General features: G+C 44.5%; 1 protein-coding gene across 4 annotated transcripts in view; it reads right to left on the minus strand.

Moving 5' to 3' along the window:
* Positions 1-146: 146 nt before the first annotated feature.
* LOC109888879 (tripartite motif-containing protein 44) overlaps positions 147-19,350 on the minus strand; it is a 101,299-nt gene continuing 82,095 nt past the window's right edge. For all 4 annotated transcript variants that reach the window (XM_031822915.1, XM_031822916.1, XM_031822914.1 and 1 more), the window contains exon 6: positions 147-1,137. In XM_031822915.1, the coding sequence (XP_031678775.1) occupies positions 1,053-1,137 (85 nt within the window). In that variant the 3' untranslated portion in view covers positions 147-1,052. The remainder of the gene's footprint in view (positions 1,138-19,350) is intronic.

Genomic DNA, 19,350 nt, shown 5'->3' on the forward strand with positions numbered 1-19,350 from the left:
ATCTTTCTATTAATCATTTCATGACTGCTACAAAATAACATGATCCATTGGGAAGGGCTTGGTCCTGGTCACAACCCAAATCATATTGATTAGGTTAAAGGTTACTTTCTCCTTTAAGACAAAATAGACCGCATTAAAAATAAAAATAAAACTTCTGTGTGTGATTATTGAATGACATGATGGAGTAAGACAAAGTACTGTGTGCAGTTAGTCGTCAGGAGTCAGGACTGCACTGTCTGTTGTACACTGCAGATTGTCTCGGGTAATGAGGCATGGTATTACAGAGAACGCTGACACTGCACAGAGAGATATTACATACAGGCAAAATACACTTCGATTCCCCGTAACATGTACGCAGCAGCTCTCAGAAATCAATATGTGCCAAAGCATCATCTGATGATGAATCTGACAAACACAAGAGGAAGGAGGGGAGAGAATTTGAAGGTGAGGACAAACAAGAGAAGAGGAGAGCAGTTAGTAAGTACTAGGTTGTGTTTATACGTCAAGGCAGATTTAAGACACTTAATGATATATTTCCCTTCAGAGTATAAAACAGGAACACCCACCTTGTCCTGTACATTCTATTTTCCTCCTCTGATCTAAGGTGTTCTGTCAACTTATTTTGCTTGGCTTTTTTTGGGTCAATGCTGCTTGTCATTACATAGAAGAAATTAATGTAAAGCACAGCGTGCCACATTCAGAATTACATGATCCAATCCTGACATCTGCTGGGTTTTAGCAGGCCCTCAGCTTTTCTACCTACACTCCTCACTGAGCACAGCTCACCAGACAAGGATCTGATTGAGTGTGAAAATTTTGCCTGACGGTAATAGATTGCAATCGACTCATGAACCTCAATTTAAAAAAGACTTAGTAGAGTTTTAAAAGTTCTGAAAGCAGAAAGAAAGAGCCATCCATTTTGTTACAGCCTTCTTCATTCTCACTCCATTTTCGTCAGACATGGAGAGGAGAATCTCTGTTTTGTTGGTCTCCTGGACAGAAGTAGGAGGAAAGAGAGGAGTGGGAAGTGATCTGTGATTGGGCAGCTGGTGTCAAGGGGCGTGTCCCATTGAGGATCTGGACCCACCCTCTCCATAGTCCCTGGGGTCCTGAGGGTCTCGTCTCGGCTCTGGGAGTCTGAAGGAACGAGACACACAAGAAGATCTGGTGAGAGGAACATTTTTTCCCCTCTTTCTTTCTTTCTTTCTTTCTTTCTTTCTTTCTTTCTTTCTTTCTTTCTTTCTTTCACTCTCTCTGCCACTCACACACAATCAAACATTTGTTTTACTATCCTTGTGGGCACCAAACAATTGACTCCCATTCAAAATCCAATTTTCCCTGACCCTTATCCTTAACCTAACCTTAATCCCGAACCCTAAACCTAACTCAAACCCTAAACCTAACTAATTGTAACCCTAACCACTAAGCCTAAAATGCCTTTTTCTTTGTGGGGACCAGTGAAATGTCCCCACTTGTCCAAACTTTCCTTGTTTTACTATCCTTGTGAGGACCCAAAAAACAGACACATTTGCGGGTGCATGCACAAACACTACAGTACATGTCACCAATCAAAAGTCTTAGCTTGTATTATTTTGAGATGTTAAGTAGAAATGCTTTATTCTACTTAGTGGCTGTCGAGTGACGCAGGTAAAGTGATTGCCAAATTGGTGGAGCCTATTGCAATCAGAGACATTGTGATAGATTCCATTCCACCGGGGACAGGCTACACTAATCATATCCCCTAATTGGACAACCTTCTGAGGGTGACAGAACGACAGAACAGCCCTCCTCCCAGAGAGAGAAGGGAAGGGACAGGAAAAAAAGACTTCTCTCTCCTCCTCTCATCCTACTCCTCTCATTCCTCCTCTTTCCTCCGAGAGAGAGAGAGAAGCCAAGAAACAGACAGTCTCCTCCTAATTTCTTCCTCCTCATGTCTGCACACTCATTCTCCTCTCTTTCGTTCTATATCCTTCCCTCTCTTCCTTCTGCCCACTTCCTACTCCAACTCCCCACTCTGCTAACTGAACTTTCTCTGTACTTCTAACCATTCTCCCCTCTCACTCTACTCACCCCCTGATCTCCTCCCAAAGACCACATCTCTGCTGGATCTCACTTTGTCTAAATTCAAACATCCCTCTCCTGCCTCTAGGACCTCCTCAGAGGCTACTACTCTGTTCTCTCATCCTTTAACAACCCAACAGCCCTCTCCTGCCTCTAGGACCTCCTCAGAGGCTACAACTCTGTTCTCTCCTCCTTTAACAACCCAACAGCCCTCTCCTGCCTCTAGGACCTCCTCAGAGGCTACTACTTTGTTCTCTCCTCCTTTAACAACCCAGATATTTGGCCTTTCCCCCTCTCCTCCTCCCTCTCTTGCTCCCCTCAGACTGTGGTGCGGCCTCAGGCAACAGAGCAGCACATCCATGAATAGGAAGCAGCCAGGCAGCTATCAGGGCACCTCAAAGAGCAGAACACACACACCTGCAAGTACACAATCCCACCCACCACTTCTCTTCATCCTAATTTATGGATGTTCATCACTCATTTTGTACTATATCTAACGAATTTCAAATCGTACAATATGTGATAAATAATACATTTGCAATTTGTTGTGGCTAACATTAGCTAGATGGCTAACATTAGCTAGGCTAGGGTTAGCTAACATGCTAAGTAGTTGCTTAGTAGCTAATTAGTCAAATGCTAAAGTTGTCCATAATGTCATTCAACCTTTGGGTTGCTAGATCTTCACGTTATGCGCCCACCTTCCTTTCGTTTTTTGATGTAACCTTCTGTCTTATGTAACTGTTTACTATGTTATGTCTTTTAGGCCAAGTTGTTGTCTTTATATTTTTCCTCAACAAAGTCAGTGTGAAAGTATACACCTTCGCACCTCTGATGGCTGTTATACTCTAAACGCCTTTTCTCAGAGTGAGAGCAAGACAGAGAGAGAAGAGAGAGGTTGGCGAACACACACACACAGTGACACTGTTCCCCCATGCCTGACATGAGGAGGAGAAGCCGTGTTTTGGGAGTAACTCAGAAAGTCTTATTTGTGTAAGGCAATTTCATCTTTCATCTCCAGTCAACCAAAAAGTCTCCCTGCTGTTTGATATGAAAATGTAATTATACATATATTCACATGGCTCCCCTACGGTGGGAAATTAACTATTTCTATTGCAATAGTCCTGGCTCAGCCCTTGGACGTAATAACTTTATTTCACCCGCAGGAGACAGGGCAGTACGTCAAGAGAGAGAACAGGGATAGCGTTAATAAGGAACAAAATGTCAGGATGAGGGGAGAAATATTCCCTACAAGGTTAGATTCCTGCTCTCTGCTTTTACCTCTCTTTCTGTAAACGTGCACAAGCTTGTACACACCTCTCCTCCAACCCCTCTCTTAGTCGCTCTCTTTCTCCCTTTCCCTTCACCACCACCACCACCCACTCCCTCCATCTTAAGTACCGCCTTACTGAGGACTAATGCAGTCCATGCATTATTGATTAGCATCGATATGTTTTTCGTCCCTTTGCCTGTGATCGTGGCCCGCGGATAGGGGGCACGTTGAGCTGAAAAGCCCAACGCGGGGCTCACTGTCTGGGGTCCGGAGAGTTCTGAGACCCCTGGGTGATGGATGCATAGATGGGGTCTCAATGGATGGGATCAGATGTGTATGTGTGCGAGAGACAAATGTGTATGTGAGAAAAAGAGCGTGCTCTGGGGGAAAAGTTTTCAAAAAGTCTCTGAATCTTACTAACATCCACTGACTGTGTAAATTGGAAATGTCTCACCCTCCCTCTTAAAATGAACCAATTGCTCATTTTGGAAAACTTTGTTCTCCCCGCGAGGAACAGGGGGTAGGATCAAGCACGGTGTTGCTGACTTTGTTCTTTATTTTTTTTAGGGGGGGCTGGGTTGCTGAGGCCTATAGAGACAGACAGAGAGGAAAGGAGAGAGGGAAGGAGGGGAGCTGTGGCCTGATTAAGTTTGATTCCCTGCTCTTGGCAGAGAAATTGCAGGGCTTCTAAGTCATCATCCGGAAATGCGCCCATCAGGCTCCAGCTTTGCCGCGTCAATCTAGCATTACTGCTCTGTGCATAATCAGACTGCGGTACTCTGGATAGGCTCAATGTGGGGGGGGGCGAGGTCCCTACTGATTTAGCAGTACTTTAGTGCTTGAAGGCGACTGGGGGAAAGCGGGAGTAGTGGAGAGACAGAGGAGAGGCTGATGAGGAGGGGACAGGGAAGTAACTTAGGTCTTTCCTGGTTAAGCATAGAGGTTGTCGGAGTGAGCACTTCACCAGAGCAGAGACACTCATGCCAGTCATCCAAGTGGTAAATAAATATCCCCCATTTGCATTTCCAAACAGCGGTGATGCCGCCTGGACCTACTACTCAATCACATTAGCTAGGGAGAGAGGCCCATTTCTCAGGACCCCTGGGGGCCTGTGAGGGAAGGGGGCTGTAATGAGAGAGGATCCTTAATGGTTATCGATAGGGCCTCCAGGACAGTCTCTTACCCTGCCTCTCCAGTAAGCACTGCACTCTGCCACTACTTAATGAAGTAAAACTTGAATCTTCTCCGGGATGATTTAACATCGCACACAGCTCTGAGACATGGACCAATCGAGAAGTAGATGGGGGAGTGATATAGGAGGGAGAAAGGGATGAAGAGAGGATGAGGGAGTATGAGTGATGAAGATTGAGTTGAGGGTTATTAGCAAAAGAATGAGAGAAGAAAGAGAGAGAGAGAAAGAGAGTGAGCGAGAGAAAAAAAGAGAGAGAGAGTCCAGATGGCAGTCCGTTGGGGAAAATGGAACCAGGAGTATGATGGGTAATTTGACATAGCAGAGTGAACACTCCACTGGGCCTAATTGGCCATTGTCCTGCGAGGCACTACATCCCTTTCCTCCTCTCTCTGTCTCTCATTCTCTTTATTTAGCGCTCTTCCTCTTTCCCTCTCCATCCTCTCTCCGTCTCCATGTCTGCCTCGCTCGCTCGGTCTCTCTATCCCCATCTCCCTCTCTCCATCCCACTCTCTCCGTCTCATGGTTAATGTCAATAGATCTGTCCTCTTCCATCTGACATCTGCTATGTGTGAAATGTGTAATTTAGAAATGGCCCCTGTTCATCCACCTGCCCCTGGGAGACCCTGTGCCATCCCCCAGCACTTTGCACTGCAATCATCCTGCCACAGAGAATCTGAGCTGGGGATGGAGTGTGATGAGGGGAAATGCAGAGTGGAAGGAGGCGGTGGAGGGAGGGTAGGGAATAAGGGAAAGAGAGAGATGGAAAGGCAGAGAGGAAGACAAAGATATACTGTATCAGTGTTTCACATGAAGCTCGAGGAGGAAATGGATTCTCTGTCAGAGTGATTCAGAGGAAGCAGGAGGAACTACTATTATGTAAATTGGAGATTGTGTGTTTGTCAGCGCATAGCGTTTCATAGGTTGAAAGGGTGAGAGAGGATTTTGTAAATGTATGCTTTCACCACAGCGCCTCTAGATAAGAGCTGTCAATAGTGATTCAGTACGCTGGATAAGGGTAGATATTCTTTCTATAAAAAGCTGTTATTGATATTGGAGTGTATTATAAACTGGAGCGGCTTGGTGATGCAAGCTACCCCTGAGAGGGAGTGAACGCCTTCACGCCCATCCACCCACACATCATCTCACTCCTCTTCACTTCACACCAGCCCACACACAAGCATGCACACTAAAATAGAGACAAAGAGTGAACAGACGGGCAAATAAAGCTGTGAAACAAAGCCACAGAGGGAAAAATAACAAGAGTAGAGGGATATTTTTCCATGAGAAAATAGATATCATCGCAAACCATTCAGTGATGCCTGACATAATTCCCAGAACATTCTTGAAAACAATTCCTTTGATAGAGCTACCTCAACCCTAAGTTGCAGTAGAGAGAAAGTGAAAACGCAAAAGCTATCTAGCCACCAATCATGGAGAAGCCTGTCATGTGACGCACACACATACCATTCTATGTACTAACCATTCTGTAATCTCAGCCCACAGCCAGATAGACACTGCATTCCCTCTCATCCGTATCCATACATATATTTATACAGTACTGTCAAGGGTACAGCAATAGTGTACACCAATGGGAGAAGTGTGATGCTACAGGCATCAGGATATGACCTTTAGTTTACATTGCATGTGATTGATGTGAGCAAAATGCTGCTCAGTGCAGTTGGAGATGAATCCATCTCATTAGCTTACTGATCCACAGCCTCCAGCCGCCCTGATTCCAGCTCATCTTCATACATGCCATTATGTAAAAATGTACATTATGAAATTCACTGGATACTACCACCCACTCGCCAGAAGAAATCCATGCAATCCCCCCCACCATGTGAAGTGTAGCATACATTATCCTGAAACTACCTCTGTGTGCTACCGGCTCTGAACCACAACTCTGGAACACACAAGGTCAGTGATGTGGAATTAAAACAAGCGTTGGTGATGTTTATCCAATAGAATAATCATTGAGGAGATGCGAGTTAGCAGCAGTTTTGCAGAGGGTATGAACACTTATCCACCCAGAGCCAATTTCCTGTGCGTGTCCGACAACGTACGCACCTGACTTACTCGTTTACAGGAATTAACAAAGAGCCATTCTGATAAGAGCATTAACTATTGTAAAGAGTCAATCTGACACAGGCTCATTTAGTGCTTTTACAATCACTTGTTGCCACAGGGAAAATTGAGGAATTAGCCTAATTGAGGGGAGTTGCATTGAGCAACACTGTCTCCGCCGCCTGCGTAGGCCGCAGAAATAAAATCTCTCATTAATTAGTAGTGTGAAATTTAATTTGGCGGCTCTGTGCTCCGGGGAGGGCTGTTAGTGTAGCGCGGCATCACGTGGCTGATAATTCCCCCATAAAGCCAATTTTCACAGAGATGTAAATAGATTGATAAACAATTAGAGAGCATTCAGCACATCCTGGATCAGCCGGCGCCTGCCTCCTATATCTCCTTCAGAGTCGTTAAAGTCCTATTAGTCCACCTTAATTCATTTCTTAAAGAGCATCCTAGAGAAGAGAGAAGAAAAAACCCAAAAGTGGAGGGCCAGGTATTGAAAGAGGAGCCGGAGGGAGAGAGAGGTTTAGTTTATTCATTCGACCACTTAAAAAAAACGGCACACCTGAAACTTGAAAAGCCATACATGCACATGAGTAAAATCACGGAGGATAACACACAAAGTCTGGGACTTATTTTCATTGTGGTCCTCTTGAGACAAGATGACTAGGCAAGATCCAACACGGCTGCGCACAGTTTGACAGCGAGATAATAAAACAAAAACAAAGAAGAAAACATCTCATCATTGCAGTTGGATCGTAAGGTACATTCAAACAGAGCACTTCAAACTGTTAACTGTATTTTTAAAGCTGCCCAGAGAGGACATCGTTTTTATGGGCAGAGCAACACATTCTACTCTGAGGTTCCAGTATACAAGAAAGTACCTTTCCCAGCATTACTCTTGAACCTGTATAAGCACACATCAGCAACACCTGATCTGGTGCTGTGATTGTGTGCATCCCTAACATGGGGAAAGTAATCACTTAGATATCTGGGCGCAGAACCATAAATGATCCTGTAAACCACACCTAGTCTAATCGGGGACACTACTTCAACAGGCAGCCAGTTGAGTTCCTGAAAGCAGCTCCTGCCTATGTAAGTATGTGGACTCACCTTCAATACTACCCTGATCAGCTTATTCTGAACTATCTGGAGCTTCCCCTTCAGAAGCTTAGATAAGCCCCCAAACCAGGAAGTACTAGCGTAGTCAAAATGGCATTGAATGAGGGTAGTGGCTAGCACTCTCATGGAGTCCTTATCAAGCAGCTTGGACATTCTAGCCACAAACTTAGTCCAGGCATGAACCTTTCCTAGCACTTTAGTGGCCATGCTCACACCTCCCAAACTGCAATCAAGGATGCATTCCAAGTAACTAACAGAGGTTTTTGTAGTAAGCACTTCACCCCCTAACTCCACTCTGACTTCAGAGGACCTACACAATTTAGGTCTGGATCCAAAAGTAATGGCCTCAGTTTTACCTAAGTGCAGAGATAGCAATTGGCTTGGAGATAATAAGCTAATGTTAGTAAGCTCTGTGCAAACTATCCTCTCCAACAAAGTTTTACTTTTATGAGACACCAGAAGTGTAGAGCCATCCGCATAAAAGGAAAAGACGGAAAGAACAAGCATATTTCATATCGTTTGTATACAGTAAAAACAGTAGAGGTTTTGCCTGAGACGGTGAACCATTAACCTCTATCCACTTGCTCCCTATAAGACAACTAGGACTTTACCCAGCCTAGAGGGATACTGCTTAACCCCAGTGCCATCAGTTTGGAAATTAGACAGTGGTTAACTGTATCAAAGGCCTTCTGTAGGTCAAGCAGTACCAATCCACAGAGTTTTCCCTCATCAAACTCTTTCCTGATGTACTCAGTCAAGTAAAGTCAAATTGAATCAGTGTAATAGGTTTTTTTTAAACCACGACTGAAAATCACATTAGACTTAGCTTTTTTTGTACATTTATAAATATCTCATGTTCAACTCTCTCCAGGATCTTTGATGTTATACTGAGGATAGATACAGGCCTATAGTTCCCAGGGTGAGACTTGATCCCCTTCCTATACAGAGGTATAACTTTAGTGTGTTACATGTCCCTAGGAAAGATGCCTTGTTCAAGAGAGAGATTAATGATATGCGTAATACAAGGGGACATTTGCTCAGCAGAATCTCTAAGAAACCTTGCAGGAATATTATCCAGGCCTGTGGCTTTGGAGCATTTAAGCTCTGCTAGCATACAGGCTACTTTGGTTGTTGCTACCTTTGCAAAATAAAAACGTTTTAGCTGAACCTCTAACTCTGCATAATACTTCTTGACTTGGGTGTTTCCATACAAACCAGAATTGGTGATCAGCTTGCTGGCAACAGATGTAAATAAAGAGTTGAATTCATTGGCATCCTCTGCTTTTTCATATACCATCTCCCCCCTGATGTTCAGTCCAATACTGTTTAGTTTGTTTTTGGTAGTACTACAGCCTAGTTCCTTAAATTATTTCTAGAACTTTTTAGGGTCATTTTTGTTCTCAATGATTTTATCAGCAAAGTAACCCCTCTTAGCTTCATCCATCCTGCTCTGTGCTACATTTCTGTTACGTTTATATAGGACAAAATCAGGCTGCTCTTGAGAGTTCCTTTTTCCTTGCTTTAATAGATTCTAGAATCTCATGATTAAACCAAGGAATAGATCTCAGCTTTACTCTGACCCATCTAATAGGAACCATCACATTCACCACCTCAAGGAATCTACATTTAAAGGCTTCCCAGGCACTGTCTACCCCTACACTATCCAGCACAGATGCCCAGACAATTTTACGCTCTTGCGCCCTAAATATTTCAACATGGTATATTTTTAGTTCATTTGATTCAAATAGTTTTGTGACACTTAACAATATCTTGAAAAACCCTCCTTGTGCAAAATGTAATAAAATGATCACTGATTCCATAGACTATTACTATTACTCTGCAATATTTTGGATTTATCAATATTAAGTAAATCGTACTTTGCACTGTTTCACAAACCCTGGTGGGTACAGTACACTGACAGCAAAGGTAAGTTTCATTGAGCCCATGGCCAAAGCTAGGATCGCTGTATTTTAGATGAATCCACTGCGCGTGTTCCAAACATACCAGAGCTTTGCTGTTACTCTAACCCAATGTTTGCAGGAGGTGCATGACTGCATAGGCCGTTTGTGTTCATGTTAAACTGAGGCATTGATGTATATAACCTGATAAGAGAAGGCATAGAGTTATTATAAGATCTCCATTAATTTGAGATTTCAGACTGGCCTTGGATGATCGTTTTGGTATATAACATTCCTTCCAAATCCGAAGTGCTGGATGCCATCAGAAGTGTTGGCATGACAGAAGTTACTGAGAATGTATCGTTCATTAATGTAGAGTAAAGTAAAGTAAAAAGTGCTGCCACCATGCCGAACTTGCCAATAGCCATCTGGCCTTGCCGAGAGACAGAGAGAGAGAGAGAGAGATAGGGGAGAGAACAATCATCTCTAATGGAAGTGATGGATCAGGCCTGAAAGGCAGACGATATTCATTTCATTCTCCACCATAGTTCTATTTGGGGCCAAATGGAGAAATGGAGCATATCAGTGCCTCCAGTAATGCTGTAGTATAATGCAGGACAATGTGCCGGGATCCCCGGCAGTGTGTTCTGCAGCCTGCAGAACACACTAGACAACCTGGAAATGAGGAAGTGAAGGAAGGACCCATAACAACCAAGGTCTTGGTGCTGAACCCCTCTCTGTTTACAATGAACTATAAAGACTGTCCCCATAGTGCTGCAATGCCATTTGGTCCTGGGTTTCATTGGGACTGCATATGAGAACAGGGCCTGAAGCGGTATGGTACTGCACTACTAACTAGCTCCCAGACGATGACAGTATAGGCTGTGTCCCAAATGGCAGCCTATTCCCTATATAGTCCACTACTTTTGACCAGGGCTCTGGTCAAAAGTAGCGCACTATGTAAGGAACAGGGTGACATTTCGGGTGCAGTAGTGACTGTAGAGTATAGAGTTCCACCATGTGTCAGAGGGTAACAGAGTAGAGGCTCTAATCAGCTTGGACAAGCCATTCTTATGGAACTGCTGAGCTGTCACACTACGATCACACTGCATTCCGGAACATTGCTAAAATTATAAGCTCTAGAATGTGGTTGAATGGAGAAAAAGTCCTTCGGAGTGACGAGGGGGTGGTAGAATTATTGAATTAGAGCAGGGATGGACTTTGATTTACTGAATCAGGTGATTCGGAGAAGGGCTGGAACAAAATCCTTCGTACCCAGTCAGTGCTCCGGGAGGAGGGTTGGCCACGCCTGAATTTGAGTTTTGTGTGGGCTCCACCCCTGGAATAGGTATTTGTATCTTTCTGCGGTATACTCTGACATTTCTACAGAGGAGAGCAGAGTTTGGAACAAGGTTTATTTTCCTCTCAGTTTAAAAAGCCTCTTTCTTCACCACTACTCTAAATATACCTTAAACTTCCCTTCAAAAATCTGGAGCGTCAAGGCCAGCAAAGAGAAAAACTATTTAGAGCCAGATAAACTTTTATCTATCCCTCTATTGAACAACACCTCAAGCATGCTGAGAAACCATATCAATAGCTAACAGGGGATAAATAACAGTGAAACCCTGCCCTATCCCTACACCCCCCCCCCCCCCCCCCTCCTCCCAGAGCCATCAATCCTGCTCTACTAGAAGTGGGCTCTGCTAGAGGTGGACTCCCCCTGGTTTTATTTGCATATCTGTCCCATGTGATGTATGGGAGTCGTTCCAGGCTGGGACATTATGAAGAGTGACTGGTCACGGTGACCACGCTCCCACGAACACACTTGGCAGACTGGCACAGCTGCGTCCCGCCCTCATCTCCCTCCCTAACGGTGGACTACTGTCGCCGCCACCATGGGGAAAATAAATAAAAATTGCCCAGGTGCCGAAGCAAGCTGTCCGGGGAATGCTTTGGAGTGCTGTGTCTGTGTGTGCTGTGTCTCTGAGCAATGTCATGGAAAGGACTTTTCCCCAATATCTCCCTTCATCAGAGATGGAGAGATGGTAGAAGACCATATGGCAGCAGAGGAAGAAAAGAAGGAGATTAAAAGAGAGAGAAAGAGAGAGTGTGACGGAGAAGAGACAGCCCGGCTAAGTCTTCTGTTATGTGAACGCTCCCCATCCAAGTTCTGTCATCCACACGTACAAAGCCTAAGTCTGAAGGACACAAAGGAAGACTATAGCATCCTCTCTGCCTGCTGCCTGCCTGTATACTGCTGTCACAACCCTTTTCTCCTGATAAACGTTCCCTGTCCCTCAGTTCCACATGTCCTCTCAAAAAAACAAACACAGAATTAGAACCTTCGCCCAGAATACTTAGCACTGGGGATATCACATGTTTAATGTTTGAGCATACAATCCTGTGCTAATGATGAATACAATAGAAAGAAGTGAATACAATAGAATAGAGCTGTGTTGACGGGTCCCTGTAGTTGTGTGTTCCTGCAGTAGCAGCAGTAGACTGGACAGGAGGTCAGAGACCTGGCAATGTGGTGCCAGGACAACAACCTCTCACTCAATGTGAGCCAGACAAAGGAGCTGATCGTGGACTACAGGAAAAGGAAGGCCGAACAGGCCTCCGTTAACATCGACAGGGCCGTATGTGGAGCTGGGCGAGAGTTTCAAATTCCTTGGTGTCCACATCACCAACAAACTATCATGGTCGAAACACACCAAGAGAGTCGTGAAGGGGGCACGACAAAACCTATTCCCCCTCAGGAGACTGAAAAGATTTGGCATGGGTTCCCAGATCCTCAAAAGGTTCTACAGCTGCACCATCGAGCGCATCCTGACCGGTTGCATCACCACCTGGTATGGCAACTGCGCTGAATCTGACTGTAAGGCGCTACAGAGGGTAGTGCGTACGGCCCAGTACATCACTGGGGCCAAGCTTACTGCCATCCAGGACCTCTATAATAGGAGGTGTCAGAGGAAAGCCCCCAAAATTGTCAAAGACTCCAGTCACCCAAGTCATAGACTGTTTCCTCTGCTGCCGCACGGCAAGCGGTACCGGATCACCAAGTCTAGGACCAAAAGGCTTCTTAACAGCTTCTACCCCCAAGCCATAAGACTGCTGAACCATTAATCAAATGGCCACCGGACTATTTACATTGGCACCCCCCCCCCCCCCGTCCAGTTGTTTTGTACACTGCTGCTACTCACTGTTTATTATCTATGCATAGTCACTTCACCTCTACCTACATGTACAAATGACCTCGACTAACCTGTACCCCCGCACATTGACTCGTTACCGGAACCCCCTGTATATAGCCTCGTTATTGTTATTTTACTGTGTTTTACTGTGTTACCTTTTGTTTATTTGGTTAACTCTTGAACTGCACTGTTGGTTAAGGGCTTGTAAGTAAGCATTTCAAGGTAAGGTCTACACTTATCGGCGCGTGTGACAAATAAAGTTTGATTTGATTTGACACTGAGCCGGGAAAGGAGCAGAAAGAGAAACAGGCAGACACTTTCACTGGGCCCTGACAGCTCCACAGTGCTAGTTGGATGACTAATACATTTTTTATGGGTGCTAATGCGTCTTGTAAAACATCTGTCATAAAAGCCTGCCAGCCCCTGGAACTAATATTCCCCCCATTATATTTTATCATAGCACAAGACAGAAGGCAATTTCAGTGTTTTGGGAAATCCAGTGGCCTGTCCATCCATGCCTATAAGTTAAAACACAACCCCCCCTCCCCAGACAAACACCTTCAGTGGAGGCTAGGAGGGAAACAACACTACACTGTCATTTAAACCAGGACCAAGCCCACAGCAACCACCAAACCTTTACATATATATTTTTCCTATACGAAGATATTTCTCACCTACCACCAGAAAGATGGAGAAAAAAAAAACTCTAAAATGTCATTCAAACAAAGAAAAGGGGGATCTGTAATCTCCCTCAACACCCCTCGCACCATCCAATGCAAAAGAGAGAAAAAACAAAGTCCAATAGTAAAAGAGAAAGAAGCTTTTCTTGATGTGTGACCAGTGAGAGGTGGTGTGCTATGTGGTGTGCATACTAACACTCCTCTATAGTAGGGTAATTAAGAACCGTCTCCCTTCACACTCCTCCCGTTCTCTACATTCCACTCAAGGTTGCCTTCTCCCGCCGCTGCCGAATACTGATACTGATGTGCTAGGCAACATAACGCCACAGCAACACATAAATTGCAACAGTGACAGCGCCTGTCGGGAGGCTGCTGAATTAAACATGACCATGACAACCTTCGTAGTCTCCCTCTCTCTCTTTGCGCTCTCTCCAGCAGAGGAATGGAGGCAGTAAAAGAGGAAAGGAAGAGAGAAGAGACAGGCATCTTCGGCCCTTCCACTCTGCTGAGCCTGGGGTCCGTGAGCCGTGTGTTGTGATGTCACACGATTCAGCGGACCCCTGTCTGCATGTAACAGTGTTAACAGTATATTGGTGGTGTAGTGGGCCGGGAGGGAGCAGGGCTAGGAGATGAGGCGGTGTGATATGGTTCTGCTGCTGCCGTGTTGACAGGTCATAGCGAGGGGCAGGATTCATCAGCCTTTGTTCAGCTCACCACTATCACCCCGCCAACATCTCCACTGAGCTGACACCAGACCTGGAACCCTACCCCGGGGTGTCAGACTGGGTGTATGTTTGTGTGTGAGAGAGAGGGGAGAGGGGCACAGTGAGCATCGTCTTCATGTTGCTGAAGGAAGGAATATTTTACATCAGGCTCAAGAAGTATGTGTGCGTGTTGTGTTTAGTACTTGGGAATGCAATAAATAATGTTTGTGTGTTCTGTAACTCAACCCTCTGTCCCAGTAAACACTGAAGCAGGCATTCACGGTCTTTTACCCAAGATTCTACCAGCCTGGAGACTGAGACTGCTAGATTGACTGGCATCTCCTAGTTGGAGTGGTTGCCATACGTGGCCAGTGTTCAGTTAGCCATCATAGCCCATTACAAACCATTAAATGTTCTCCATCATTCCTGCATCAGCTCCTTACCGATGGCGATGCTGTCTGGTCTCGTCAAGCTGTACCAGAACGATTCCCTACAGACGATGACTAGTGTTTGATGGAGTCACACTGTACACACAGAATCACAACACATCTGTGTTCTACTATACACTGCTCCTATCTTCTCCAGCAGTCTACCTCTCTCATATAGGCTCTCTCTCTCTGACACGCACTCCATTTTCAGTCTGTCTTAAGCTCACTTCATTTCTTACTCCCTCGCTCTCCCTCCTCAACAGCCCAGTCTTTCAAGCTAGTGCTGACAACGAGTGGCATGATTACTTTCCAGGAAAGGAGAGCAGAGTAAAATAGGAGAGCAGACCCTTTTAATGAGCAGGTGCAGAGAGAAAGAGACAAAGAACAAACAAATGAGAAAGGATGAGTGTTTCACAAAAACAAACCATCAACATTGTGATTAACCAGCAACCAAACAAAATAAATATTCAGATATAATGTGTTACAGCCACAATTTGGAGTCTGTTTCAGCCCAAAAGCAGCCCCACTACTTGGTTTGGAACAGAACAAGCTAAACATACAACCACTCAATTTAATTGACAGAGCTGCGGATGCAAGGACTGACAGTCCATGCAGTCAAAACAGAAACAATCCGTTAATACATTTTGAGTTTGAAAGGGTCAAACAGTTGTACTGAGCTCATGAGGTATTCATAAACAGTACATGGACTTGGTAGGAAGTGTAATACTTGGTAACATATTGGATACCACAAGCTTATCAGCAAGGGTATCACTGGAAGCAGATATAACTCAATGTGCAACACAGGAGAAGATAGCAAACTGTTTATACCACCGTACATGGTGAAGTTGGCTGTCAGACTAAGTTATTGTTGTTGTCTTGTGCACTGGAGCCCTATGAGATATGATTCACCAGGCTTGCTCCCATTTTTCATGCCCTGTCCTTCTATATTACCCCGTGCCCAGAAAGCTTACCCCCCCATTTTACCATCTCCCCTCTTTCCCTTCTCTATTCTGAGTTAAACATGATCTCTCCTTTCTTGAATACTTAAAGCGGTAACCGGGGGTATATATATTAACATTTTAAGCTATCCTCTTGATTCCCTTGTTAAATAGTTAAAGTGCATCCTCTTCTGGCTCCTTTTCAATGTCAGCAGAAAACTTTAACGGCTTTCAAATGAATTAGATACAAATAGATATACTTAACTGACGAACCGACAAACACGCACTAACACACACAGAACTACTGTAGACAATCCATCATTTATAGCCACTATAGGCTTGAAACATTAAAGGGACACTTCGGGATTTTGGCAATGATGCCCTTTAGCCCTGAGTCAGATGAACTCGTGAATACCATTTTTATGTCTCTGTGTGCAGTTTTAAAGGAATTTGCTAACTAGCTTTAGCACAATTGCTGACTAGCGTTATCGCAATGACTGGTAGTCTATGGGAACTTCTAGCATTCTAGCTGTTCCTGTAGACTTCCAGTCATTGTGCTAATGCTAGTTAGCATTTGTTCGCAAAACTACCTTTAACTTCCTTCACACTTGACGCAGAGATAAAAATGATATCCACGAGTTCATCTGACTCTGGGGAAGTAGATACATCCCGAAGTATCCCTTTAATGTTTCAAGCCTATAGTGCCTATAAATAATGAATTGTCTGCAGTATTTGTGTGTGTGTGTCGGTTCGACAGTTAAGTATAACTAAACAGTGTGTTTGCCTACTCATTCATTTGAAAGCAGTTATCCTCAGTTTTCAGAGTTTTCTGCTGCTATTTAAAAGGAGCCAGAAGAGAATGCACTTTAACAATTTTACTGCCAGAATCCCTTAATAATACATTGCCCAAAGTATCCATTAAAACTAACCATATTTCATTGAATTTTATTGAGCAAGGATAATCCACTCAGTAACACTTGCCACTGTTTTCTTAGGAGTTCTGGGATCAAAGTCCAGGCAGATAACTAGTCTGAGATTGGCACTTTACACCTCCCTTCTTCTTACTGGGGATGATAGTCAACACAGAACAACACCAATGACCAGAGTCTAGTATTTACTCCAACCCCTAGGATTCAAAACTTAACTCCACAGGCTATATCTAGCTACGGTTGTTTAAAGTCTACCTCTCTACAACTCCTCCACATGCTCCTCCACATCCATTATAAAGCCAAACACTTTCAGTCACATCTTTTATGAAAATATATTATTGTCATTTTCTTGATGTGCGAGAATACAATCTTATGATTCAGATTCTGACATTTCAGAAACTCTATTAATCTAAAAAGCTTTCCATTTTCCAATCCACTTTAAGCAGCACTACCCTTTCCATTTAGGTCCACATCTCTTCAGAATGGCTGAACAGGGGAACAAAATACAAAACCATAATGTACGAGTTGCTATAGCAACTCCCAAGGTTAAATTGTGGTTGTTATCGGAAGCTTTGTTGTGGTAAATTGACCTTTTTTGCATTCCAGTTAACCCGGTGATAAAAAATAAAAAAAGACACCCGAGCACGCACGCACTCAGGTTTAAGATTAGAGCTGCTGTGGCTGTCTGTCATTCGATAGTGGACCTCAAAGTGAGTACCAGTGACATGAACCTAAAGAAGTCTGTGGGTTGTGTGTAGTACATGTGACTCTTTCGATTAATAATGCATATTTATTTGTGGTGTGACATTCAGTGAGTGGTGTGTGTGAGTGTGTATATACGTGCTTGCACAGAGAACAGTGTTATGTCAGTGTGTGTGTTAGTGCACACATGCCAGTGCATGTTTAGCAGGATAGTGTAGAGGGTGAAGTGTGGGATGCGAGATCCACAGTCCCATTGGAATGTGAAAGGAAAGGAGTGTGATCCTCCATCATCATCCACAGCAGCCAGCTGGGCCTTGTTACTCACGCACGCATGCACGCACGGACGCCACACACACACGCACCAGCAGTCACTTAAACCATGTTGGCTGGTGTTTTCAACTACAGCCACTTCATTATTAAGTGAGGGCATGTTGATTATAACGCGGCATACAGTTACACACAGTAAGACACACACACGGTCACGCACACACACACACACACACAAATGTGATGGGATAATGGAGAGGGGGAGGAGGCTGCAGTGCCTCTGTTCTCTCTGGGGATTGTAAATATTTCATTAGCGGAAACCCAGCTCTGTGTTTCCATCTCAGGGGTCGTTCCCCAGCCCTCTACCACTTAACTCCTCTCTTTCCTCCCTTCCACCCATCTGGTTGACCCTCTGAAGGGCAAAGGGCTCAACATAGTTTCTAAAGCTGAGCCAAATCATCTCAACACCACACCCTTCCCTCTCCTAACCCTGGATGTGTTGACTGAACATCAGGAGGGCAACGCCAGAGAGCTACCACTTCCTCTTCCTGTACAGCCTTGCCAGCACAACCAAAACACTACTAACTAACCATCCATTCAAGGAGAGAAAGAATCACAACAGCAACCGATTTCACAGTTCAGGTTGTGTGTGTTACATAAATGTATTGGTGTTAGTAGCGTATGTGAGAGCGAGCGAGTGAGAACGAGAGAGCGAGTGAGAACAAGAGAGCGGGTGGGGGGGTGAGGGAGATAGCCGGGGGGAGAGAGTGAGAGAGAGAGAGTGCAAGAGATGGAGAAAAGGAGCAAGAGAGAGAAGAGTATGTGTGATTACATAAAGGCTCTGGTGAGAGCACTAGCCCTTAGCCCTGCAATCGCTACTCTCTGAGGTAACGCTACTTCTGCTCAGGTCTTATTCATGATAAAACAGAGGAAATGGGTGTGTATGCACGCGCACAGGTCCCACGCATGAAAAAGCGGGTCTGGAAGTCAGGGTGCATTGCATGGCTCCAGAGAAAGACCATAGCGATGTGACAGAGTGGAGGAATAAGTGGAGGGACCTCCTATCATCCTTATAAGTGCCAGACTCCCCAGCGTGCCTTATCATATTAGTGTGATTACATTGCATGATTTATATGCTTGCCAAGCCTCCCCTGCTAAGCAGACTTTCTGCACATCACAGTCCCGTAACTCTTTCTGACACACATATCTTCGTCACAACTGGGGTTGTAAAGTGATGGTACATTACTGGAAACTTTTGAAGTTTGCCAGTAAACTACCCGAATTGTGGTATCTTTCAAGGATTTAATGTAATCTATCACAAGACATGTACAGTGGGGCAAAAAAGTATTTAGTCAGCCACCAATTGTGCAAGTTCTCCCACTTAAAAAGATGAGGCCTGTAATTTTCATCATAGGTACACTTCAACTATGACAGACAAAATGAGAAAAAAATTCCAGAAGATCACATTGTAGGATTTTTTATGAATTTATTAGCAAATTATGGTGGACTATAAGTATTTAGTCAATAACAAAAATGTATCTCAATACTTTGTTATATACCCTTTGTTGGCAATGACAGAGGTCAAACGTTTTCTGTAAGTCTTCACAGGGTTTTCACACACTGTTGCTGGTATTTTGGCCCATTCCTCCATGCAGATCTCCTCTAGAGCAGTGATGTTTTGGGGCTGTTGCTGGGCAACACAGACTTTCAACTCCCTCCAAAGATTTTCTATGGGGTTGAGATCTGGAGACTGGCTAGGCCACTCCAGGACCTTGAAATGCTTCTTACGAAGCCACTCCTTCCTTGCCCGGGCGGTGTGTTTGGGATCATTGTCATGCTGAAAGACCCAGCCACGTTTCATCTTCAATGCCCTTGCTGATGGAAGGAGGTTTTCACTC

Source organism: Oncorhynchus kisutch, linkage group LG4, assembly GCF_002021735.2.
Source record: "Oncorhynchus kisutch isolate 150728-3 linkage group LG4, Okis_V2, whole genome shotgun sequence".
NCBI classification, from domain to species: domain Eukaryota; kingdom Metazoa; phylum Chordata; class Actinopteri; order Salmoniformes; family Salmonidae; genus Oncorhynchus; species Oncorhynchus kisutch.